The sequence below is a fragment of the Labrus bergylta genome, chromosome 21 (genome assembly GCF_963930695.1).
Source record: "Labrus bergylta chromosome 21, fLabBer1.1, whole genome shotgun sequence".
Classification (NCBI taxonomy): domain Eukaryota; kingdom Metazoa; phylum Chordata; class Actinopteri; order Labriformes; family Labridae; genus Labrus; species Labrus bergylta.
Window position 1 is genome coordinate 15,257,479 of NC_089215.1, and position 27,120 is coordinate 15,284,598.

The 27,120-nt window shown below is 44.3% G+C and overlaps 1 protein-coding gene and 1 long non-coding RNA gene across 2 annotated transcripts in view; one reads left to right on the forward strand and one right to left on the reverse strand.

Moving 5' to 3' along the window:
* Nucleotides 1-18,587: 18,587 nt before the first annotated feature.
* Nucleotides 18,588-27,120, forward strand: part of gsg1l2b (gsg1-like 2b) — an 18,339-nt gene continuing 9,806 nt past the window's right edge. The window contains exons 1-3 of the mRNA XM_020640346.3: nucleotides 18,588-19,094; nucleotides 20,298-20,345; nucleotides 25,192-25,344. Coding sequence (XP_020496002.2) covers nucleotides 18,794-19,094; nucleotides 20,298-20,345; nucleotides 25,192-25,344 — 502 coding nt within the window. The 5' untranslated portion in view covers nucleotides 18,588-18,793. The remainder of the gene's footprint in view (nucleotides 19,095-20,297; nucleotides 20,346-25,191; nucleotides 25,345-27,120) is intronic.
* LOC136177303 (uncharacterized) lies at nucleotides 20,356-25,168 on the reverse strand. Its single transcript, XR_010664941.1, has 3 exons — nucleotides 23,615-25,168; nucleotides 22,960-23,047; nucleotides 20,356-21,898 (listed from the first exon to the last, which is right to left on the reverse strand). It is a non-coding gene; the product is annotated as an uncharacterized lncRNA (long non-coding RNA).

Genomic DNA, 27,120 nt, shown 5'->3' on the forward strand with positions numbered 1-27,120 from the left:
CAGTTAGGGACCTTTGACCTTTAAGCAGGAAGTTTAATGTTTGTTTTGACGCACAGACTGGCCTGGCTCCAAACAAAAGCCTTATGTCAGCATCCATTGCAGGAAAAGTTTAGCTTCACTTTTGTACAACTGGAGATGGAGGCGGGTTGTTGTTTATCTTCATACACAGTTTATGTTGTGACCTGAGTTGTTGTAATTAATGAAGGGAGGTGTATTTTATCGCTTGTCTATGATGTACACCAATGAACCGTATGATATAAAAGGGAAAACCAAAAACCTGCAGGTAAGAAAACAACAGTTGGTTTGTTGAGCTTTAAAGTATTTATGAGCCGGGCTTTCCCTGACCTCCTTCATCAGGTAACATTGTTTCCACGCACATGTTCACGTCTCACAGAGGAAATCATCTCTTCAGTTTATTACATAACATCTGTCCATCACAGCTGCGTGTCCCCGACTGACCCACTACCTCTTAATCCCCCTCCCATCCTCTCTGCTTCTCTTTGTTCATAGAAACACTCTGATCAGGAGCCTGCTGGGATGATCCCAGACTATCTGCCCCGCAATGAACACACACACACACACCTCACACATCCACACACAGACGCACGCACACACACACATCCACACGCACACACACGCACACACACACACACACACACACACACACAGATATCCACACACACCTCACACACACACACGCTCGCTCCATTAAGCAGCAGATGTCACACTCTCTGTCGGCCTCTCAGACGATGGATCCCAGCTCTGGGCCCGGTCAGTCTGGTTCTGTAGAGTCAGAATGAAGACGGACTGATGCAGGTTTTTTAGGTCAGATAAGACTCTTCAGATTTCATCATTTTCAAGCTTAAACGTCTTCAGGCGCTTTTCTTCTTCTCTGGGTGAGAAAAGAGCTGATGGATTTGTGAGATGATCACACTGTGAGAAACACTTCAGTCTGCAGAGTTCAACTCTCACCATAAAGATATCATATTTCTCCAGGAGCTCTTAAACTGTTACAGAGCTCAGACAGTGAGGCGGATTTACAGAGAACAGAGACAATCTTTCCCCACGACTTCATAACGAATCATCTCAATGCAAACATCACCGTCACACAGAAGAGACGCCGTCTGCTCTGCAGTGCAGTCAGGGGAGCATTTAACCCTTTAACTTTCATTAACTGGACTATGTCTTTCTGAGTCATTTTAACACGTGTAGCATCTGCTCAAGTCACTCAATCATTTTGACAATCAGGCCTTCACCCCGAACTTCCACCAGATACGTGAGCAACGCGTGTCAGCTCCACTCTGGTACGACTCTGTGCATCCTCGTCCGTCAAAAATCACAGGCTGCGTTCTCAGAGCGCAGCACCGCCGGACATCTGGAGTCACGAGACCAATGAGTTCCAGCGGTAATTACAGAATCACCCGTGACGGATCATTTATGTGGTATCAAACCGTTAAACACACATCAACAAACACACACCTAGTCATTGTTCTGAACCGTTCAAACAGAGTGTTTTATTCTGAAAATAAACCTGATGTTTTCATGTTGTTTTGGTGTTTCACTTCCTGTCCCGCTCGATCTGCTCTGTGGTAAGTGGATGCTCCTCGCTCCGGCAGAAATAGAAGCCTTGTATATCTGCTGCAGAGCTGAGACGCAGCACAGCGGAGCCATGGGAAGCGTTTGTATTTTCTGTTTTTGTACTGATTTAATAAGTAAAATATTCTGTATTAAATCTGAGATGTAGAAGTTATTCCTCGCAGTGACACTCCTTAATGATTTAGTTTATAACACATTTTTCTGCACCCCTGAAAATATCCAGATCATTTCAGAACTTCAGAAATCTTTCTGATCTGGTTGTTCACACATGCACTTCACAGCAGGAGACTATCCCTGTCAGACAGGAGGGGGGGATGAGAACGATGAAGGATAGTCCTCTATATGACGCTATAATGAGAATATTTGTCTTTCTATCAATGCTACGTGTAGTTGAACAGAATCACAATCTGAACTAAAGAGTGGAGAAGAACATACTGGAGAACAGGAAACATAATGCAGCAGGTTCATTAGAGCACAGAGATGGTAGAGGTGGCGTGCAGACAGTCTGTGGTCGTGCAGCGATCAGAGGGAATAAACGTCACCACCCCCTCCCACTCGCTTCAGGTGAATTCTACTGATTATATCCCGCTGCGTTCTAATATCAGCTCACTCTGACTTTCTGCAGAATAAATACGAGGAGGCTGCAGGAGAAACTCCGGCTGAAGAGAGAAACATTCAGCTGTTTGTGTTCACACATGATGCTCAGCATGAACACTTCAGGAGTGTTTTTCAGGAGTTATGCACGATTGAAAGAAGCTATTAGATACATTTTAAAGAAAGGGAAGCAACAGTTTGCAGCCTTAAAGAAAACATTGAAACAAAAATATCCAACCAAGACTTTATTACCATCATGATCATAACCTCTGTGTCCCGTCCCGTCTGAATGTCATCTTTAAGCGATGCATATTCATGACTCATTATCGTAATAAAGGATTTACGGTCGCTCAGTCTGCAGGCGGGCAGCAGCAGCAGAATAAATCACTCGTGTTGTTTTGCTGCATGAAATGTCATCCTGTGGACGTGAAGTGTTCCTGCTGACACTCTCAGGGTCTCCTAGTTAGCTCGGCTAGCTGACAGCTGTAGCATCTCACAGAGGGACAGAAACACTTTTACATTGTATTCCTCCTGAGCAGGAGTTAACATCTTTCACCCTACGTGCACTTCATTGCACACTCCTGATGCAGCAGCAGCTTCATAATGAGATAAATCATTTTCAGGAACATTTCACTGACGGTGAGTTAAAGATTAGTTTAGCTGCAGTAACTATCTTCACTTCTTTTCCTGCAGCTGTCAAATACACATCTCCACCCGAGTGTGTAGTCCTGTCCCTAGCACTTCTTTAACAGCTCCAAATAAACCAAAATAATCTCCTAACAACCAAACTCCTTCCTTCTGTTCCCACAGCTCCTCTCTTTCCCCCTCCTTGGTGTCTCAGGGTGACATGCAGCTCAGTATCATCGCTCTTTTGTTTACCTCCAGGTGTCTCTGTGTCTGACATCGTGCAGTAATTAGAGGGAGACAGTGAGCGACACATTCAGACACACAGACTCATTGTGTGTTTGTCTGGAGGTGTCCCGCCGTCATTATTAGTCCGTCTGATTAGAATCAAAAGGAGTGTGATGACAGGAAGTCTTTGAGAGGCGTTCATGTGTTTAACTCTCATTTTTTACACATCAAGACTTAAAGTCAAAGACGTGACAAACTGGGTGTGAGCAGCAAATGGCCTGCTGATGGATTTACCGTTAAACATTAATTAGGCGACTTCTGCGCGCTCGTTCAGGCAGACGCCTCGAGCTGCACAGCTTTTAAAGTGACACGCGTCATTTTCACAATCTCCCATCACATATCTGCTCCCAAGATCTCCCATCCTGTCCCAGTGCTGCACTTAAATCCCCCCCATCCACCTGCAGGCTCAGACGGGGGGTTTAAGATCTGATGTCATCGCTCAATGAATCTACGGGGGATCAGTTCTTGGTGCGCTGGCCCCATGTATTAAGGCTGTGGTCCTCCAAGCGGGCAGTCCGGATTGGATTCCGATCTGTGGCTCCTTTCCCCCTCTCTCTTTCCCTGATTTCCGACTCTCTCCACTGTCCTATCTCTACAATAAAGGCACAAAAAGGCCAAAAATAAATGTAAACAAAAAAGAAAAATAAATAAATAAAAAGAAAACAACAACAACAAAAAAAAGAATCTACGAGGAGTGATAAATCGGAGCCTCGACGCCAAACTCAAACTATGTTCAGCTGCTGCAATAACTATTTCACACATGCACACGTGAGTCTTCTGACTGAAACGCACGTTCGACTAAATCTACATGATGATGTAGAAACGCGTGGCTGTTTGGAGGTCGAGTCCGGGCCACAGACGTCTCTCAGCGCTTGTCGACTCTGGATAAAAATCAAATACAGGCGAGGAGGACGTTTTATTCAGAGGAGCCTTTTTGGATAATGAACTGTATGGGGGGTGATTTAAGAGCCTGTTTAGAGGGGCTGAATATGCCATATATCATACCTCAAAAATCCCCCCCCCCCAGCTGGTTTAATCTGAAAGTCCTGATCAAAGCAGCAGATACACACTGACGGGGACGAGGCCACAGTTCATCCAGAGGCAGTGCGTGGAGGAGGAGGAGGAGGAGGGAGACGAGCCTGCTGGGAGAGAGGACAGGATATGAACAGTAGTGATGTTGGCCAGTGGTGCAGCGATGTCCACTCGTTTCCCATCCAGCTTTGACTGGAAGTTGACCGCCTCATACATACCCAGGGCACAATACACGGACTAGCACGAGCCGTGACGAGGAGGTCACTGTTGTCTTCTGCCATGCTGTCTGTATTTATAATGCCTTTTCAAATAAAATGAATTATAATGTATTCATGTAATGTTAATAATGTAAAAAAAAAAGGATTTTGTGTCTCACAAATGATCCAACAGACACGCTGCTTGAGTTACAGGGACCATAACGTGCATCTCTTCTGGTCTTAATGTGCCAATAAGCAGCGTTCCTTTAATCTGTACGTTTGCTTTTACTCAGAAACATCTGGAAACACTGCACAGCCATTCCATGTAAATATCTGGACATCCTCTGTATGCTGCGTGTCCGGCATTATTAAAACTGGAGCTCCTTCAACGTGGCGGTGTGTCTGTGAGAGAGAAAGTGCTGACTGCAGCGATTTGTTTCTGGAAAACAGCAAAGTGTCTCCTGCTTCAGCTGGAGGAGGATGAAGTCTGTAACAGTAAAACAGAAATGTTGTCTCCATCCATCGCTCCATTCACGCCTGCAGGAAAAAGAAACGTGTAACCAGAGCGGCGTGCTGAAGTAAAAACTGATGAACAGATGTCTCTGTCTCTGTGTCTGCATCTTATTCTGGAGGTTTAAGAGCAGTCGTCTTATATCTGCCAAACAGTGAACCAAGTCTCTGATGAGGACGCACACTGATTCTGGTCTCTGACCTTTAAGTCCTCAGGGGCATCGTTAGGTTTTTTAAACAAACGTTGACTTTATCTGTCAAATTCGTCATATCCGTCAAGTTACTGTTTGAAAAATGATCTCATGTCAGGTGTTCTGTCTTCAGAGAGAAACAAAGATGGATGTCAGCGCGTTTAGTGAAGAGCTGAAGTGAAGGCATTATTAGCCTAGCTTAGCATCAAGATTGGAGATGTAAACAGGTAGCCGGTTTCTCCATGTCATCAAATAAATCTGCAGGGTGAACAGGGTCTGAAAATAACACCTTGTAAGCTCCAAATGCAGGTAGGTTTTCGGTTTGGTGGCTACATGTTAGAGGGTTGGGGTGATGTGCTGTCAGGGCTTGATGCGGGCGAGGACTGTGCAGCGGAGTTTTGGACATCCTGGAGACTGTCGAGGGCTTTGCTGGGTACCCCAAACAGGACTCCATCACGATAGTTGGGATGTGAGCTTATGAAGGAAAATAAAACAGGAAAATAGAAAAGTGTTGAGAGCACCTCACACCTGGTTGATTAGTGACCAGAGGTACTTGAGCACCAGAGCAGGACTTGAATTAAAAAAAAGAGGATCCTTTTACGGATAGTGATGCGCAACATTCACACCAGCATCCTTACATCGTTTAATGTGTTGGTCATTGTCTCTGCCTGGTTATCTGTGTGTCATGATGGATGTCTATCTACCTGGCTGCAAACAAATATACCTACGGGTACAAATAAAGTAACCTGAACCTGAAGTAACGATCATTTCACTTCAGTTTGTTCCGTCCAGACTTCAGCATACTTTCTTACTCTTTGTACTTTATAAATGCATTAAGTTTATCCACAAACTCAATGCATGCTGCGGACTACGGCACTGTTCACTCCTACTCTACTCCACAAAACGCACTCCAGTCCTTCTCCAGAGCGTGCCAGCAGCGCTGCTCTGCTCTGTTTCAAATACGCCGCGAGTCTATTTTCGATGGAGCTCGCTGCAAGCAGGCGTCAAGTTGAACAGAATAGATCGACCCGGACAGGAAGTCAAACAAGGAAAGGCACAAGAGCGTCTGGTCAATTTCAAAATAAAACACAGCATATGAACTCCTGATCGTATTTTCCATCACTCTATCAACAGGACGTCGAAACAGAATGAACAACAACTAATCTTCAGAAAGTAAAAGCAACATGTTGTTTACACATAGCTGTCTTTATTCCCCTGTGATCTTGTAGTTCTCCTGTGATCTTGTAGTTCTCATGTGATCTTGTAGTTCTGTTGTGATCTTGTAGTTCTCCTGTGATCTTGTAGTTCTCATGTGATCTTGTAGTTCTGTTGTGATCTTGTAGTTCTGTTGTGATCTTGTAGTTCTCATGTGATCTTGTAGTTCTCCTGTGATCTTGTAGTTCTCATGTGATCTTGTAGTTCTGTTGTGATCTTGTAGTTCTGTTGTGATCTTGTAGTTCTCATGTGATCTTGTAGTTCTCCTGAGATCTTGTAGTTCTCCTGAGATCTTGTAGTTCTCTTGTGATCTTGTAGTTCTCATGTGATCTTGTAGTTCTCATGTGATCTTGTAGTTCTCCTGTGATCTTGTAGTTCTCCTTTGATGTTGTAGTTCTCCTGAGATCTTGTAGTTCTCTTGTGATCTTATAACCCATGTGTTCAGCTGATCATGGCTGCGCGCTCTCGCTCCAGAAAAACAACATTTGTGGTGCTGCAGTTACTCTTCCTGCTACGTCCCCTCACTCCCCCTTTGCTCTGGTTAATGACTTCACTCCATTCCATTTTCCATTTCAGCTGTTTTCATGCATCAATTACTGCAAATAAGACATGTTTGTTTCCTTTCTTTCTTCACTGTGACCATAAAACTAAAGCTGAGTGGATGCTTCGATCTCCATCTCAGACTCCTCCTTTTTATTTTTCTCTGTTGGTTTAGAAAATCATATTTTAATCATCACAGAGTCCCTCTCAGTACTCATTTAAATGTGATAAACTGCCTGCATGCGGGATATTTATCTGCCCGGCTCTCGTGTCTTTATGGGATCACTGAATCCTGCAGAACTTTAAAAACCATCTCCCAGTGAAGCCGAGAGCTCCGCCTCCCATCGCGAGGCGTGGAGTTACAGCGTCTTCACTTCCTCAGAGTCATAAAGAGGAAAAACCGCAGGCGCACTTTAATTGAATTAGCCGAGCACAAACCAGCAGTAAGATTGATAACGCGCTCTGCGTGTGTTACTGGATCATACATCAGGTCGCTGCCGGGGTCCAAGTGAAGCGTTACTTAAAAGCTTATTGACCCTCCAAAGCTGCCATATTGGATCATATCTTATGTGCTGCAGGGAGGGGAATAAAAGCAGCTCGGAGACGTTCAGCTGTGAAGTATGGAGCACATAAAGAGAGAGTATGTGATTCATAAATGAGAGACAGAGTAATACAAGAGAACGTATACGGCACCATGGTGATTTATGGCACTGTAGTCCTCTGTCACGGGCCGCGACCCTGAGCTCCGGTACTGCTTTTCCTTATTCAGGTGGTTTAAATGTATTTTAACAGAAACAACATCAGACTAAAACATTTTCACACGTATGCAGAGTTTATGTTTTTAAAAGTACACTTCGGAGTGCAAAATACAACCTCTTCAGGTTCTCTCCTCTGCACCATCTATGAGCCAGTGAAATTGCTCTCTCCTTTTCCCTCACTTAAACCTCCCTCCAAACTGGATTTGACGTCATCTTTTGGTGGAGGAGGGTGTGTGTTTACCGTGAAATGATGGAATTTCAAACATACGGTTTAAAATGCAATTAACTATTGAAAACTAGCAAATCGTTTGACAGCGTCCAAAAGTTTCAAATTTTAAATCATTGCAATTTTGCTTTGGCACCACATTTAAAATTCCTGCAAATAAAACATCAAGAATTCAAATCTGTGAAATAGTTCCCACGTTGTGTTAAAGATGGAGTCAGCCGCTTGTCCCTTCAAAATAAAATACAGACTTCTCCTAAAGCTGCTCCATCGTCCCTTCTGGGTCTCCATATATGTGTGGTGGTGACTGTGTCTGCAGAGACTCTGTCCTCTCACTGGATTTTACTGTTCTGCTTTGTTCTGGTTGACTCAGGACATATGTTGGCGGAGATGGTGTGTTTCCTCCAGCCAATGACAGTGCAGCAGGTGAGTTTAGGAGTGGATACAATTCAGTGATTGGACGACATTCAAACCAGTGAATATGACAGATGTTGATGTAGCAGCAAAGAAGAGAAAATACAATCACAGTGAGGAGAAACACCAAGCGGATAAAGCTCGTTCTAAAACGAGGGTGAACCTTGTGTTGTCTTTTACCCGTGGACGTGGAGTTGGTCTGCTTCCTGTTGGACAGGCAGGTGACAAACACCAGCAGTTAGCTTGTGCTAGCGTGCGTTAGCTTGCAGTGTAGCTACAAGCAGTAAATGTACACACTACCTGCAGGGAGCCCAGGAGGAGGAACCCAGTTAGAATGTTTACAAACATTTCCACTGTCTCCACCTTTAATTATCTTTATTTCTGGAGTCTATCAGTGGCATTGAATGTGAAACATTTGAAGCATTCCTTCCTCATTAAATTCAGCTGAAGGTAAAAATATCTCCCCTCGATCTCAGACCCTGAGCAGGAGAACAGAACCGCCCTGTTCCAGATCAAACTGAGGTGAGCATTTTAGCCGGTCTCCCATTAGCTTCCTCTATTATCCCGTCGTGTCATAAATTAGATCTCCTCTGATCTTAATGAACAACCTGAGCTGCGTCTTCATAATGAAGCATGACACCTTCATTTATTACGACGTCTGACGCTCTGCTCTTAATAACTCTGCAGCCAGGTGTTCTGATCTCATCACCAATCCATCTGCTCCGACTTCACAATGGCGTTTACATCCGTCCATACCTCCGCTGCAGCGCCTCCACCCTCATGAGGAACATTTCTGCTAAAAATAACGACTCGGGGGAAGAATCCGCTCTGCTCCATCTGTCTTTGGCCCTCTGACTCTCTCTCTCTATCAGCCTATCTCTCGCTCCTGTGACTCTCCTTCCTTTCCCGTTACGCTCGTGTCTGCTTTGTAATTGGCGAGTGCGCCCCGCCACCTGAGACTCCTTTTAACCTCGGAAAAAAAAACATAAGAGGAGAGTGAAAGGACGGGATGAGATTCTTTCTGCACTAAATCAGCTCAGTGAAAAGTAGGCCACTGAATCCGCGGACACCGCTGAACTTTTCAGACATAAATCATACTTCTGGTCCTCTGATTTATGAAAGAGAGAGAGAGGGAATGTGTGTGATGTGGTGCATCAAATAAAGACGTCTGTTCACTTTTCACGCCGGGCTTGAGGATGCACGTTAAATCCTTTTAATGTAGCGTTACAGAAATCACATTTTTTTCTTCTTCTTTGCTTCGGTAGATCAATTTGAGATATGTCTAAAATAATAAGACACCATCATATTGTTCATGCCCCGCCCCCTTCTTTCAAAGCCGCAATCCTCAGATTCTTTGTTTAGACCGTCCCTCCAAGTCTAGACATTAACCGTTAAGGTCCACATGATGCGCGAGACGTTTCACCTGCGCCTCCGTCCCCGCCACGTGTCCGTTAGACGTGAAGTCGACTGATTCAATCCATCAGTCTCAGCTTGTTCCCCCGATTGAGTTTGTAGCTTAGCATTGTTAGCATCGGTTTCTGTTCTTAAAGCGGCGATGTCGGCCCTCATACCAACTGATATGTCTGCAGTCCTTTCATCGATCTGGTCACAAATATCGCTCTTTATAGCGTTCAACTCAGAGCGTAGAGAAGCTATTGCCGTTAGCACATCATCCTCATCTCCCTCTTCCTCAGGCGTTCAGCACTCGGAATAAACTTTGAAACTTCTCATAAAAAGATAAACAGAAGCGTAATGCGACCAGGACTGAAATGTCGTTTATTTGCTGTAAACATTTAAAGGTTGTCTTTTCGATTTGCACCAACGTCTTCGAAGAGTTTTTGAGTCGAGCTCGTCGACACTTTGTATGTGAAAGTGTCATGCTCATGCCTTCATTCAGCTTTTTGTAACTCTTTCATTTTCACACGTTTTAGATTTTCACACTCAGGGTTAAATAGTTCCTGAATTAGCAGCTCATTAAAACCGCAGCGACTCAAACTGAGCATAGTCGGAGCTGATAAATATGACGCAGCGTTCTTTCTTCTGCAGAATTCTGAAAACGGCAGCGATACCGGACATTTTGTAGATGCAGGAAACACGATGCCACCAAGCGCACCAATCACAGGGCTGGAGGTTGCATCGTTTCCAGAGGTGGTTACATTTTTGCGGCGGTGCATTGGGCTACGTTAACCTACGACATGACAAAAAACAGGAAGAGAGAAAGCTTTTAGTTTCCAGAAATATGAAGTTTCTGTTTCCATGTGTCGCCTCCTCATTTATACATTTTTGAACTCAGTCTTGTGACTTCAATTTAAATTGATGTTTCAGGACGGCTGCAGTAACGAGCTCGGCTTCTTCTTCATTTCCATCGATCTCTTGTTGATGCCGTCCGTGTTGGACAGTCTGCCTCCTGGAGGATGGATATCATGAAGAAGCTGAACAATGTGACGCTTGTTTTCTGCAGCTTCATCAGTTCAATGTTCCTCTCTACATGTGATGGTCCTGATGTGCTGAAGGTAATATGAAGAAACGAGCACAGAATATATTCATATTGCTGCAAAATATATGTAAAACTTTTCTCCATTTGTTCTCAAACTGTCACAGGACAACATAAGGGAGAGGGGACATCATCGCTGTTGTTGACAGTGAGTTGAAGCTTCTCAGGCCCCGTGTCCTACCAGCGTCTTTCTTTGTGTGGCCGCTCCGAGCGCTTCAGTTGAAAATCTTTCATCTTTTTCAGAAAAAAACGATCTCAAATATAAAACAGACTGTTGTCATAGAGACAGGACGGACGTGCAGCGCTTTTCTTCTCGGAGCACAAACGCTTCATGCAAACGCTCCCGAGCGCACAGCCAGCGCACAGCCAGCGCTGGAATAAACTCTATGTGGACACGGGCCCTAAACTCTTCAACTTTCTCTAAGCCAGAAGCAGCTTCATGTCATCATGGTAACTTCTAACGTTTGCAGCTTCCTTCCATCCTTTAGAAATCTAAAGCCTGACCGTCCTGCCTTCCTGAGATACAGTTGCAGCGTTCGTCAGTACGGGACACGGGGTTGTTTCTTGGCGCCTCATTGAAACTGAGATTACCAGGACTCAGTCTGCCTCAAAGGAACAGTTACAGGTACGATTTCTGAAACCAATAATCAGATGGCGTGGCGTACTGCAGAGTGTGAATGCAGCGTGTTTAGGATTGACTATTGGTTTACGTCGACGTTCAGCTGAGCCTCGGCAGAGAGAGAGTAATGACTCTCTGAAACTCGCCCAGAGGAAAACAGCAGCGAGCGTGTCCATTAGCGGAGGAGCTAACGAGTCAGTGATGCACTCCTGACATTATTTTCAGACGTTAATCACATTTAGAGGAGCTCCTGGCTCAGGTGGGATCCGTTTATGAAGAGGAGACGCTGTGACAGAGAGGGAGGCAGAGGCGCCCTGTTAGTGGATCTACACGGATTTAGAGAAACATTAACACACAGATTTAGACAATCATTAACACTATTTCACTGAATGAGACACTTGAGTCATTTGAGTCATTACGGACTCAGAATCAGACTGAGGAGAGGGGGGGAGACAAAGAGAGAGAGAGAGAGACGGGGAGAGATGGAGAGAGAGGGGGGGAGAGGGAGAGAGAGAGTTTCTCTCTCTCCCTCTAGTTTCTCCTGCAATACCCCAAGTATATATCTTGATTTGAGACGCAGCGGAGCCAGTGGAAGCACACACATTGGATAAAGCAAAAATCCGACCTCTGCTGCCTAGACGGAGCGGAGACGGTCAGCTGTTATTTCTGCACATTTGAAGCATCGTTATGGAGGAATTTGGTTTGGTGCGTTTTTGCGCCCACCTCTAAGTCTGTAAGTGAAACTGCACTGTTGTAAAACACATAGCTCGGTGTCAGACTTGCAGCGTTCTCTTTCCTCTTTCTTGAAGCTCTCGTCAGCATATAACAGCCTGTCCAATATTTCCTCTAGTCGTCTTCTCGCCCTCTCTCTCTCTCTCTTCTTATCCTCCTCCGTCTCCGTCCTCTTCCTCTTCCTCTTAGCCATCGTATCAAACAGTACAGAGACGGGCTAACTGGCTGCTTTGTAGCTGAAGGCTGCTGTGTGGACTAGCGCCGTGAAGCCGTACACACTTCTCACCAGATGACCTCGACCCGCTGACCAAGTTACATAGTGCTGAAAACAGGCGAGTGGGACACTCTGTGGACATGAGAGACACCATTCTCCCTGATGGAGGTTATTGTTCTATTAGATCGACTTTGACACGACTGATTAAAGGATGAGGAGGAGTTACAGACTGTTGCTTTAACACCTCGCCGCTGCGTGATCATAAAGTCTGAACATCCTGATCGCAGATGAGCCGCGAGTGTTCTGCAGAAACAAAACTCGTGCTGACAGTAGACATGTACTTCATGTGTGTTCGCCCGCTCTCTTTGTTGGTGAATTATTATGTAAATTAGCTCATTGAGGAGAGAGAGGGATGAGTCAGCTGACAGCGTCTGTCACTGTGTGTGTGTTCGACTCTTCCAGAAACACACACACACACACACACCCACACACACGGGGGGGAGAGAGAGGAAGGGGCAGGAAGTAACTCACCTGTAGACTCACACTCAGAGACATATTTCACTTCACGTCAGGAGCTTTTAATCAAACAAAAACCAGCACAGCAGACTTCTTTGAATTTGTGTTTTTCAGGTCAGATGCAGTGTGTGAATAAATAAATAATCAACGCAAGATTCAATCAGTAAAATGAGCCTGAGTGTGTTTTACAGCGCCGTAAAGTGTGTGTGTGTGTGTGTGTGTGTGTGTGTGTCTGTGTGGGGCTGTATTTGTGTGTGTGGGGCTGTGTGTGTGTGTGTGTGTGCTTATGTATTTGTGTTTGTTTGTGTGTGTCTCTGTGTGTGCGTGTGTGTGTGTATGGTGGGTCTGTGTGTATTTAAATGAGTGTGTCGTGTGATGGGAGGAATACAGCCTCACTATAAAACATTATGACTCTCCCTCTTTATTGTCTTCATTATGTAAATCTATGACGTGTATTACAGTGAGGCAGTAAAAAACAGTCTGTAAAAGTAATCAGCCATCAATCAAATAACACTTCTGTGGTTTTTTTCTTTTTATTAGAGAAGAGGAAACCTCAGGAACATATTGTGGATGGAGATTTTGTCCTTTGGGAGCTGAACACAGACGGACCTTTTTACTGCATTATTTCTCATTAGCTTGAAACAACCCGAGGAGGAGAGCGAAGCTAAAGTACCAAACACCAAACGATACGTCTGAAGAAACATTTAGCTGCAAAAACGTCAAAGAAAAGACAAAAACTTTATAGTTTTAGCTTTATTAAAGATCCAATCAGTGAGATGTGTAGTGAGTGAAATGATAAAGTGACCTTACTATATGATCAGACATTAAGGAAACATGTTATGTTGAAGTGCTGGCTTCTCTGACAACAATGCAGCAGCCAGTATGTCCTCCTTCTAACTTTAGATTCTGGTCCTGAATGCTCTGGATTTGTTTGGACCAGAGAAGGTAGGCAGTTTTAAGGCACCCCCCACACGGCCGTTTTGGACGCCCCTCGGTTTGCCAGATATGAGACCAGTTATCAAGGCTAGTCAAGGCTCCGACCTCACCACTCCTCGCAGTTTTCATCTCTGCGTGAAGTTACAATCCAACTGAGGTCTAAAAGAACACAAGCATTAGCTTCACTATAAACTTCTTAAAGCACAGATAGGAAAGTTTAAATCAAAAGAGAAGAAGCGACTCGCAATATGCACAGCAGACAGAAAACTCTTTATGGCGTCCCACAAGGCTCTATAACGATGCCTCTTAACTCCATATCCTACCGGAGTCATTGGGGCTTTCTGAGGGTTTGTTTATTTCACCTGAACGTTCCGATGTTTGAATATTTGTGAATTAGGATGCTGCTGAACAAATCTCAACACTCTCGTCTCTCGTCGTTCTATGAAACAGAGAAGAACTTTAGAAGAATGCAGTGAAGAATGTTCACTAATATATCGCATACATGGAAAAATTCGAAAATGCCAGAGAAGAGAAATAGATGACCTTCATGCTGAGCGTGCTTTAACCTCCTCTGACTGTACATCACCTGTTGAAGATGAAACATCTCTAATATTTATCTCTTTGCCCATCTGGCTCCACCGGTCTCAGCAAGGTCATCATGTGTGAGCAGAATCTATCACGCCGACCAGCCCTGCAGACCTTCTTCTCTGAGGCAGAGAATAAGTCAAGCAGAGATATTTCAGTCAGAGTGAGACCTCTCCTCTACAGGATCAGCCTGAGGAGCAGCTTTAAACAGAGAGAGTGTCATATGTGTGCACTTAGGACACTACAGCCCACTATTGATTATCTCTGGAGGCCTGTGAGAGCTGTTACACACACGCACACACACACACCCACACCCACACGCACACACACACAAGCTAGCACACACGTTGGATGTGATTGGAAGCAGAGTAGCTGCATCGCTGATATTAATTATGATTCTACATCAACGCTGGAAGGAATCTATTGTTATTGCTTTTGTGTGTGTGTGTGTGTGTGTGTGTGTGTGTGTGTGTGTGTGTGTGTGTGTGTGTGTGTGTGTGTGTGTGTGTGTGTGTGTGTGTGTGTGTGTGTGTGTGTGTGTGTGTGTGTGTGTGTGTGTGTAATGGGGTGGTGTAGGTCAGAGGAAGAAGGAGGGCAGGGAGGAAGAATGATGACTTTTAATCTCAGGGGACAAACGTTTGCAGTTCCTCGACAGCCTCCTTCGAAACACACACACACCCGACTGTCACTTCTACACACACGCACACACAGACACACACACACATACACAGACACAGACACACACACACAGACACACACACACAATCACACACACACACACACACACACACACACACACATACACACACACACACACACACACACATATACACCATATTTCTCATTTTAATTCATATCTACAGCATGCAGTCAGAGGAAATGACTGATGGAAATCCAGATGTGTTGAATATCCGCAGACACACACACACTCCTGCAAGAGTGTTTTCAGATATTGTCCGAAATATTTCTGCATCATTTTTATCCGTTTTACGTCCTCGTAGATTTGTGTGTGTCCCTGATTTAACGGCGCTCTCCCCCCGACATGACCTGACACCGGCTGAGATACTCCCCTGGTAGTAATCCCAGCAAGGTACTAACTGTCTGTGTTTACTGTGATAAACTTTCATGTCAGCTGTAAATCTTTCTCTCCTTTGCAGGCCCGAACTGACAGAGGTCCCAGATGTTATGGCCTCGAGCTATGTGTCAGGTTGTCGTTCAGACGATGTTTTATAGAAGCTTATACGTTTAGCTGCAGTTGCTATAGTTGTTACATTTTGATATTCTGCACATTTTGTATCTGGTCTTCTTCACTTGTATTATTATTAAATCTTATCTGCTCTGCAGATGTTGTACATGTGTTCATTTTATTATGTACTGATTTGGATATTTTAATGAAGCAGCGACCTCCAGTGTTGATAAATGAAGTCGATGCTGAAGTGTAAAATCCTGCAGTTCCTCGAGTGTCCACTAGAGGCTGGCTGCAGAAGCACAGGAAGTCACATACACACCCATTCTAAAAGCCTGTTTTTACAGCAGAGATTAACATGTTTACAGCCTGATTCAAAAAACCAAATAGGTCTGATTAGCTCATGTCTCGATCGACACACACTGTACGGGGGGTGAATGTTTTGATGACTCATCCGTTTTGATTTGATGAAGAATAAGAGTTATTCACAATAAGGCGTGTAGCTGACCTGATTGACAGGTGGGCGCGGTGTAACGGTTTGTCTGGAGGCTTAAAACCCGCCTCAGCTTCACCTCTTTTACTCTTTTACTATGTTGACCGAAACTAAAGAGTCAGCATTTTCATCATGGCAACGACCAAACGTCAAAATTCCCCCTCAGTAACCAATGGGTGACGTCACTGAGACAACGTCCATGTTTGTTACTGTGTATGATTTTAATCAATCCTGATATTGTTGAGATTAATAAACTTTAACTGTATAACTTTGTACATATATATAAGTCTTTGGGCCTGATTTACTAAAGGTTTGCATGTGTTCAAACGTGTATTAACTTGATGTCAACGGCGTGCACTGGGGATTGCATCTTTCCTATGTGGAAGACACCAGGCATTCTGACACCGTGCTTTACAATCCAAGTCTGCAGCACATGTAGCAGAACATCACAGCTGAGCAGAGGATGTCTGCATTCGACCTCGTTGACAGTGTTTCATAATGTAAACAAAGCAGTTTTCTGCAGACCTCTGCCGAGTCATGTCAGAGCAACATTCATGTTGAAAGAATCTTCTTTCATTCAAAGTCAAGAATTCACGTAGCTCTGTTCAGAGCGCCGCTTCAAGCCGCTAAATTTACGCTCCTGGGACGTTTCTCCTTCAATCTGAAGGTCATGGAGGCGTAGTGTGGGGATGAAGTGACCCCCCCCCCTCTGTACCGTCTTCAGAGGCATTACAGAGGTGAGGCGGGATCAGTTGATCCAGCGGGGGAGAACAGCTCTGTGTGTGTGTGTGTTCATGTCTGTGTGTGTGTGAGCTCCCGCTGTCACGTGCTTCTGCAACACCGTAACACAATGTGACCTCACAGACTGGAACGCCGATATTACGCCATCGCAGAATCAATATGACATTTCACATTTCAGATTAATCATCGTGAATAAAAGCAATAGCTCGGGATGCAGTGAGAGAAATGAAGCAGACGTAATCACCTTTTATCATCGGCATACTGAGGAAGACGCATTTTTCATTTGTTTTCTTGATGATGTCCCTTCTGATGTTTCGATATATCTTCGTCTTAATCATGAGTCACGTGTGTGGTTCTGTTCTGAAACTCAACATTTGATAAGAAAACAATGATGTGAAACCAAACCATGTGTCAGAGACGTCCACTATGAATGGCCACCTGTGAGCGCCGTGCAGAACATCAAGATCAAGTTTCCTCCGGGGTCATTTTCACGCTCAGGGCTCTGTCCTCGTGGTGGAAATATCAAGTAAATCTTTCAGAGAGAAGCAGGCAAGTTAGACACAAAAATTGCAAAGACAGCCTCTTGAGAAACATTTCACAATTTGTTCAAATGTGAGCTCTCTGCTCTCGATGATTTCTAATCAGAGTGTGAATGTGGATTCGCTTCCCTTTGTGTGATATCTGTGTGTGTGTGTGTGTGTGTGTGTGTGTGTGTGTGTGTGTGTGTGTGTGTGATATCTGTGTGTGTGTGATATCTGTGTGTGTGTGTGTGATAACTGTGTGTGATATCTGTGTGTGTGTGATATCTGTGTGTGTGTGTGATAACTGTGTGTGTGATATCTGTGTGTGTGATATCTGTGTGTGTGTGATATCTGTGTGTGTGATATCTGTGTGTGTATGATATCTGTGTGTGTGATATCTGTTTGTGTATGATATCTGTGTGTGTGTGTGATATCTGTGTGTGTATGATATCTGTGTGTGTGATATCTGTGTGTGTGTGATAACTGTGTGTGTGTGATATCTGTGTGTGTGTGATAACTGTGTGTGTGATAACTGGGTGTGTGATAACTGGGTGTGTGATATGGGATCTGATTGATTGTTATCTCTGTGACGTTCAGTTGATCATGTTTCTGTCGATGAGTGTTAAACAGCGGAATGACTCGTCTGATTCAGAGCTGGAAACAAAGACTCGTTATTAAACACGAATGTCAGGAGCATGAATCAGTGTGTGGACAGAAACACTTGTGTATCACCTCGGAGAAGATTTGTCCAAATAGGAAAGGTCACAGTGACGTCATCAGAGGGTTTTATAAATTTGATATGTGATGTTAAAAAGATTCAGGTGCTCCTCTTATGGTCCAATTTTACGAGTCGGGAAGTCGTTCTTTCGACTTCAGTGTGTCAACATGTTTTCAGTTCAGAAAGTCTGATTGATGCTTAACTTTTAGGGCTTTCACACTTGCACTTCTGGACCTGTGAGGACTTCAAACCCGCTTTTATTTCAGACAGAAATAAACTGTTTAAAAAGTCTGAAGAGGATTCTCTCTGTTTTATTGTCTTCTTCTTGTGATGGAGAGTTCATGGCTTGGAAAATTAAATCTATATAAAAGCTCAGGATTTTTTTCAGACTGTTCCCAGCGGACTGCGTCCTCTTTGTTTGTTTGTTTTGAGGCCATGTGAGCTGCATTCTGCAGAAATGTGCTGCGTTAAACACGGTGAAATAATAATAACGATCAGAACGTGTTCTGTGCATTATAACCACAGGTGTGTGTGTGTGTGTGTGTGTGTGTGTGTGTGTGTGAGGGGGTGTGTGTGTGAGGGGGTGTGTGTAAGAGGGTGTATCAGGTGGGTGAAGGGGGTGCAGCCTACAAAATGAGCGCGTGAGCTCCGGGAGCAGCAGATGAGAGAGGCGCTCTGAACGCGCCGCGATAATTAGCCGGGGATACACACACACACACACACACACACAAACACACACACACACACACTACTGGGAGGGAAATAACAGGATTATGGGGATCTGAGGCGCAGACGGATCCGGTGTCACACGAGGAGAGGGATTAGGATCTCCGCGTTCGGTCCTCCGCGCGCCGTGATGGGGATAGACCGGCGGCGGAGAGCGTCGCTGGCTCTCACCTTGAACTTCCTCGCGCTCTTTCTGGCCGTGTCGGCTCTCACCACGAGCTACTGGTGCGAGGGCACGCGGAAGGTGGTGAAGCCGCTGTGCACCGGGCCGGTCATCGCCAAGCAGTCGTTCTGCATCCGGTTCAACAGCTCCAACATGAACGACACGCGGCTCGTGCAGTACATCTGGGAGACCGGAGAGGACAAGTACGTGATGAGGAAGTTTCACACCGGGATCTGGTTCTCCTGTGAGCAGAACATCAATATGTCCGGTAAGTTTACGCGGGGAGGCACCGGGGAGCGCAGCGCAGCGCAGCCAGGCGCGCGGGCTGAGCGCGCGGAGAGCTGCGTCACAGAGAGGCATGTCGATCCAGTAACCCATAAAGATAAAATACTGTATATCTACATGTAAACAACATCACCCAGATTACACTCTGACACTAGACTGGATCTCTGGATTAATGAGATGAATAAAAACAAAACCAGAGAATGTCTCGTCATCTGCTCAGCGTGTGGAATAAAAATAAAGATCTTCATGTGGTCGTAGAGAGGATTCTTTAGGACTTTTGTTAAGTGAGCTGAGGATGAGATGTTCATAAAGGAGGTCAGGGAACATAACATCTAGAATGTGCATATTCTACTGAATATCAATCCTACAGCTCCAAAGACAAAACATTTCCATGAAAAGAAAAACATTTTCAGCTTTGAGGATCTGAAACCAGATTTGTTCAGAGATCGAAAATTAAAAAGACTAAAAAAGATCACAGACTTGATGATAAACTGTCAATTCATTTATCCTTATAGTTCAAAAACTATACAGACATTATGGAGAAAACGGACTGGACACTAAAAAATGTGAATCTAAGCACATCAATTTATCTTGTTTCCTGTCAAAAATTATCAATACATCTGTTTTTCTCCACATTCACCTGACAGGTAAACATCTTCAGTCAACATTTAAAAAGCAAAGAAAGCAGTGGAGACTGTAAACATGGACTTGTTGAGTGTCTTTAAATGATGTAATATCATGTACACCTGCTTAGATGAGAGTGTTTGCAGTGCAGGGTTAACCATAAAATGTGTTTAATGGTCAGCTGAGCACCGTGTTCCCCCAGCTGAGAATCAGGTAATGTGTGTGTGTGTGTGTGTGTGTGTGTGTGTGTGTGTGTGTGTGTGTGTGTGTGTGTGTGTGTGTGTGTGTGTGTGTGTACAGACTGCGTTCAAACATTTGTTCTGAATATTTGTCTGCCTCTGACCCAGGCTGCAGATTCTCTCATGGTTTGGTTTGGGGTGGGGGGGGTCTGTTGTTCAAACACTCTCGGCACAGATTGGGTCGATGCAGCTCTTCTGTTTGTCAGATATGAATCTGTGTCAGAGAGTGAAACAGTGTGTGACTCTTTTTATCCGCCTGTTACAGAAGTAAACATGAAACATTCTGCGTTTGATTAAAATGTCCTTTTTTCTGTCTCTTCCAGGGGAGAATTGCAGAAGTTTCATTTACGTCGCTCCTGAAAACGAGAGAGGTGAGCGTGCATGTTAAATAAAAGTCTTGTGTTATATTTATATCCTCATTATTTAAACGTATTTCATGACTGCAGGATGCTGCTGTTTATCTGAGTTCTACTTTTTATTCTACCTCTGTGTTCGTTGTTTTTGCACCAAATCATCTTTTATTTCTCGGGTCTTTTACCTTTATGTCTTATATAGGACAGTGGATAGAGTAACTCCACATTTCTACATACTCTGTGCACACCGCAGTCCATCCTCATTGTTCACCACGCTGTCGTTCACCACGCTGCCGTTCACCACGCTGCCGTTCACCACGCTGCCGTTCACTGCCACTTTAGTCAACGCTCCTGTTTCCACAGAGAGCGCTGCAGTCGGTCTCCAAAGAATGCCAGCAGCGCCACATACGCTTTTCTCTGTTTCAAATACGCTGCTAGTCTATTTTCTACGGCGACAGCTGCAAGCACGCGTCAAACTGAAGAGAATAGATAGACCCAGACAGGAAGTTAGACAAGGGAACGCAGAGAGTGTCCGGTCAATTTAAAAATAAAACACATACAGACTCCTGATCGTATATTCATCACTTTATCAACATTACGTGAAAAGACACCGAATGAACAACAAATCATCCTCAGAAAGACAAAGAAACATGTTGTTTGCACGTTTTTCTATTTATTCCCACATGATCTTGTAGTTCTCCTGTGATCTTATAGTTCTCCTGTAGTTCTCCTGAGATCTTGAAGTTCTCCTGTGATCTTGTAGTTCTCCTGTGATCTTGAAGTTCTCCTGTGATCTTGTAGTTCTCTTTTGATCTTGTAGTTCTCCTGTGATCTTGTAGTTCTCTTGAGATCTTGTAGTTCTCCTGTGATCTTGTAGTTCTCCTGTGATCTTGTAGTTCTCCTGTGATCTTGAAGTTCTCCTGAGATCTTGAAGTTCTCCTGTGATCTTGTAGTTCTCCTGTGATCTTGAAGTTCTCCTGAGATCTTGTAGTTCTCCTGAGATCTTGTAGTTCTCCTGTGATGTGTGTACAGTTGCTCATGGCTGCGGTCACGTTCCAGAAATGAAGCAACTGGGGCAGGGTCCGCCGTCCGACTGAACAAAACTGTGGCACTGACAGAACGCAGCGTGCACAAAGGAAATTGGGAGTCAGAACTCAGGGAGAGAGAGAGCGAGTGGGGAATGACATGCGGGAGAGGAGCAGCAGGCTGGACTTGAACCCAGGTAGCCTGCTTGGAGGTTTACAGTCTCCGTACATGGGGTGCGACCTTACTGGTACCAGGTTTATTGCATGATGGTTCAGTGGTTAGTGCTGTCCCCTCACAGTGAGGAGGTTCCTGGTTTGAATCCCTGTCTGTCAGGAGTCTCTCTGTGCGGAGTTTGCATGTTCTTCCTCCCACAGTCCAAAGACATGCTCGTTAGGTTAACTGCTGACTCTAAATTGCCTGTAGGTGTGAATGTGGCTGGTTGTCTGTCTCTATATGTCAGCAATGTGATTGGCTGGTGACCAGTCCAAGGTGTAACCCGCCTCTCACCCAATGACAGCTGGGATCAGCTCCAGCTCCCGGCGACCCTGCACAGGAGAAGCGGTAAAGATAAAGGATGGAAAAAGTGATCTTAATATATTAAAATACAATAACAAATGTTCAGTCTGCGGTGAATAAAATTAGTTGTAAGGTTTGTGCAGACATGTGAACGATGCTGCAGAGACAGTGAGCAGAGAAATTAAGTCTGATGATTCCTTTTTTTAAAGGTGCAGATATTAAATCGTTGGTAAAGTCCCGTATAAATCCTGTCTGATCAGGTCGTTTCCTGTTTCCTCCTCCAGGAGTCATGACACCTTAACTCTCTGTTTACATAATTCTCTTCTTCATCTTTGGGATTGAAGTGGACGCTTTAGAGAAAATCTTTTTAGGTGTGTTTGTGTGTTTGTGAAGAAATGTTGGCACCGCTCTGAACAGTTGTGAGAACATCTGTCGGCCTCGGAGCGCCGCACGCTTTCTGTTTTTCATTTTTAAGCTAACGTGGATCGGCATCCGTCCGTTATTAAAGTCCAACTATCATGTTGCTCCGAGGTATTAGCTCCTCTAACAGATAAATAATCCTCTTTCTATGTAATGGAATCAAGGCGACAACTTAATCCCCCAGCAGGAGCTGTTGTTTGGCTGGATTATCAGATCAGTGACTCTGTTAGGTAACAAGACGAGTTCCAGTTCAACACATCGCTGCTGCTGCTGCAGCCTCTGCCACACCCTGCTCTCCATGTTGGTCCCACAGGTATCTACACCTGCTGCATCAAACTGGACTCCGCCTGACCTTTGGGTTGTTAATGATCGTGATCCAAAAGGTTTCTCAGCCAGCTTTGTGAACGCCTCTTCACATTGAGCTCGTTTACCTTGATCTCTTTGTTTTGCTAACAGGACTAATGAGACCGTCAAATCCGACTTTTAATGAGTTCACAGATCGTGATGTTTTGTAGTGCAGGTCGACAGGTGACACGTTTGGTGAAGGAATGTGTTTGTAACAAATTGAAATCTGAAATAAAACCTGATTTATACTTCAGCGTAGGGCTGGGAAATTAATTGAAAATGAATCGAAACCGACATTCAGAACCTCTAACCGACGTAATCTTACCAGTGTTGGTTATTTTCAGGGAGAGTCGCATGACGACACGTTCAATCCGATCCATGGCAGCAACGTCCGTCGTTTGGACACATTTTGTCTTTAGGGAAGACGACACCAAACAAAAAGAAGTCAAATGTAAACACTGCAGAAAAACTGTTTGCAAGAAATGCAAGTTATTTATTTTTCTACTGTTTTAGAGAAGTTCATTTCTACTTTTAAACTGAAATGTGTCGTTTTCATTTAAAGCTTTGATTTCAGTTCAATAAATAACCTCAAAACAGTTCATCAGATATTAACCCATATCCCAGCTTTAATAGTTGAGCATGTTTACAGTGAACTATGATGGCAAAAAACAGAAACTGAAGAATCCTTCATTAATCGTAATCGAGGTTAAAGGTTTAATTCATCGTGATGTTGATTTTAGGTCGTATCGTCCAGCCCTACCTCAGCGTCACATCAAGGCCGTACGTTCATTCAGAGAAGTCTACGTATGTATCCTTATGTGCACCTTCTCATAAATGTATCTACATGTCCAAAACGACGCAGACTACAAGCCCTGTGATTGGTCCGCTAGGTAGCATCGTTTCAGCTACAGATACATTCATGTTCTCTGGTTTGAGATTAATGGCTGAGGACGAGGAATTAAATCTTCAAGTGTACTCACTGACATCCGAAAATATCTGAAGTGCATTTCCTCGTCCGTGTCTCTCAGCAGCCAAACAAGCGCAGATAACTCCCCGTCCTCTTCCTCGCCTGAGTCAGCGCCTGTTCATCCATTTACTCCGACGTCTCCTCTCTCTTCTTTATATTCTTCGAACTTCAATAGTTGCAGAATAATAAACCGCTGCTCAGAATTTATCATCTCCATCTCCAACATAAAACACTCAGTTTCAGTCGCCATGGAAACCGTTGATACAACATGCACAAAGAGAAAAGTAGTGTGGGCACATCCGAGGTAACTGCATATGGGTGCCGGAATTTTTTTTTAATTAACTGCAGAAAAAGAGAGAAAGGTCGGCACGCTGTTCAGATCTAAACGATTCGATCCAAAAAGATCCTCTTCAGGTGAATGTGTCAGGAGACAAACCGTCTGTTCTAAGGTGAAGCAATCAGCAAAAACATCCTGATCACCTGCTGAACCCAAAAAACAGAAACAATAAATATGACTACCACAAGAGGGCGACAGATTCCTCAGGAAGCTGAAAAAACTTAAAATACACAAGTTAAAAAACGTCTCTGTAGTTGACGATGTTGCACAAATATTTAAAACATTTGATATAACATGAATAAAGATCTCAAAGTTTGAAGACGGAGAGCAGAGCTACGCCGACACACCAAAGCACAAGTATGAGGAGGTCATGACGGTGTAGACTCGACACAGAAGTATCAACCAGGCTTTACAAAGTACAGAGACAGAGCAGCACTTTTTATGTAGATGAGGAAAAACAGAAATAAAAAACATTTGAAACACCTGATTAGCTCAGTTCTTGTTCCAGCTGTGGAAACAACAATCACTACGAGTAGAACAGCAGAGAGCCAACGCTCTGGAAACACCTGAGCTATGGGCGGACGCTTGAAGGTCTGAAAGCAGGCGACTCATCTGAGCGCAGCACAGCGGGAACTGGATCTGGATGAAAGATCTGTTCACAACAGAGGGAGAGAGACGACATCCTGGATAACATTCACAGCCTCTCTCATTTCTGTTAAGAAGAAAACTCTGAACGTTCTGAACTGCTGCCTCTTTAAACGTCCTCTAATATCAGTATTTCATCTCCTGCTCCCTCCTCGTCTAAATTGCATTCCATCTTTTCTTTCTGCGTTTAAAGCTGTTAAAAGCCTCCGTTCATAATTCATACAGAGATATTGTGAGACGCTTTATTCCTTAGAGATTCATGACCACAATAAGTGGCGGGCCTCAGGTGATGGATGTAATTATAGCTCAGTTTACAGTCACAGCTTTTTAATCCGCTGATGTTCAGTCGTTCCACGCTTGCAGACCTGAGATCAGCCGTCTGACGCTCGTATATCCTCTCTGACTGTGAAGGTTAATCGTATGGGTGTGAGGTCACTGCTCCACCTTCCTCTCTTCCTTCCTCTCCCTGGCTCTTCCTCTTCGTCCTTGCTCGCCCATATTCTTTCTACTTTCCCCCTCCCCCCTCTCTGTCCCCTCCATTACTCACCACGCCCGTGTTCACCCACCTCCCCCACAACATGAATATTTCCCTCCTCCTCTCTCCACAGGCGTGCTGTGGCTGTGCATCGTAGCAGAGTGCCTGTACATCCTCCTGCTGGCCACCGGGGGCATCCTCATGTCCATCGAGGTGTGTCACTTTGGGAACGTCATTGACGGCCTCAAGCTCAACGCCTTCGCCGCCATATTCACCGTGCTCTCAGGTCAGTAACGGCGTCATATCGGTGGTCTTTGCACTGAAGTAATGAATACTGTCGGTGGGCGCAGAAAATCAGCCTCTTCTCGAATTATAGTCTCAGTGATGTCATCATTGGTTTCTGAAAAGAACTTATGAAGCCCAACGATGGCGGTTACCGACTCTACTTTAAGAGGGCGAGCTGAGGCGGGGCTTACGCCTCCTGACAAACAGCTACAAAACATCCACCTGTCAGTCAACACAGCCCATTCACAATTAAGCAAATGTATGCAAAATGAATACATAATTACAACATGGGACTCACTGCAGGAGACAGACTCTAGTGGACACTGGAGGAACTGCAGCTGTAAAGATGGACATTTTAACATGGGTCTCTATGGGGACTGACTCACTGCAGGAGACAGACTCTAGTGGACACTGGAGGAACTGCAAGTATAAATATGTCCACACTGTAAAACGTGCTCTGGGTGATGTCAGGACATGTGTCAGACTGCAGTGTAAAGCGAAGTATGTTTAAGGCTTTTTTTTATAACAGTTAACTGCATGTTTATCGTAAAAACTGTGATAAAAGTTAATGTACCTGGCACTTATATATATTGCCTAATATTGATTGAAACATTACCTCACGCACATGAACACCGCCTCTTTATTGCACCAATCAAATTAGAAGTGGCATTTTCAATTAGAGCTAATCCCCTGAGGGCTCTAATGCAGGCGCTGAAAGGGTTTGTCCCTGCAGGAAATGACATCAATCATACTGTTTGTATCAGAAACTGTCATTTTCAAACAAAAGGAAATTATAAGAAATTGCAGCCTTTTTGAGTCTTTGCTTCTGTTTGTTTTCTGGCGTTGGTCCAGTCTCTTCCTGAGGTCTGCAGCAGCCTCTCAGCGCTGAGAAGATTCCCGTCAGTGTGTCTCTCTCTCTCTCTCTCTCTCTCTCTCTCTCTCTCTCTCTCTCTCTCTCTCTCTCTCTCTCTCTCTCTCTCTCAGCGGACAACTTATCAATGACCTTCCCTCTAATCCACTCTGTGAAAACGATCTGACCACCACACTCAGGGCCGTGAATCAGCAGACAAAGATACTGCTGCACAGATAAAACTCACAGCTTCTTAAGATGACTCCACAGGTCAGGAGAAGGAAACAGAAAAGTGCCAGAACAGAAGATTTGTGCACCATCAGTCCTCGTCCAGGTGTAAAGTTAGTCTAGGGTGTTTGCAGTAAAGCTACCTTCACACTAGAGAACAGCCATAACTCCAGGATGAGGAGAGTCAGTGTCAGAGAAAGTAAACACAAGCTCTCTCTGCGTTTGAAGCAGATGGAGAAGATAATTTATGCTCACCGTCTTTGAAATCGCTTTTTCTGTTCTCCAGGATGTTCTTCTCCTCTCTTTAGTTCAGATTGTGATTCTGTTCAACTACACGTAGCATTGATAGAAAGACACATATTCTCATTATAGAGTCGTATAGAGGACTCTGTTGCTTCGTACGACACTTCCACATAGTTTTTTTTTACCTTACCTCAGGAGTGCAGATATGAAAACAGCTTTAGAAGACGTCTCTCTCTTTTCATGGTCTTTCTATGGCGGCAGAGTTTCTCTGGTGACTCAGGATCAGAAGCTCAGACGAATAAAGTCGAACAGAATCTTCCAGGTTCAAGCCTCATAAATGATTGATGATATTTGATTGTTAAGGATTATATTTAATACATTAGCTTTGTTGTACACCTAACGTTAGCATCCTAATTTAACATTTAGCATAAAGTCACAGTTAGCATCGGTTTGTTA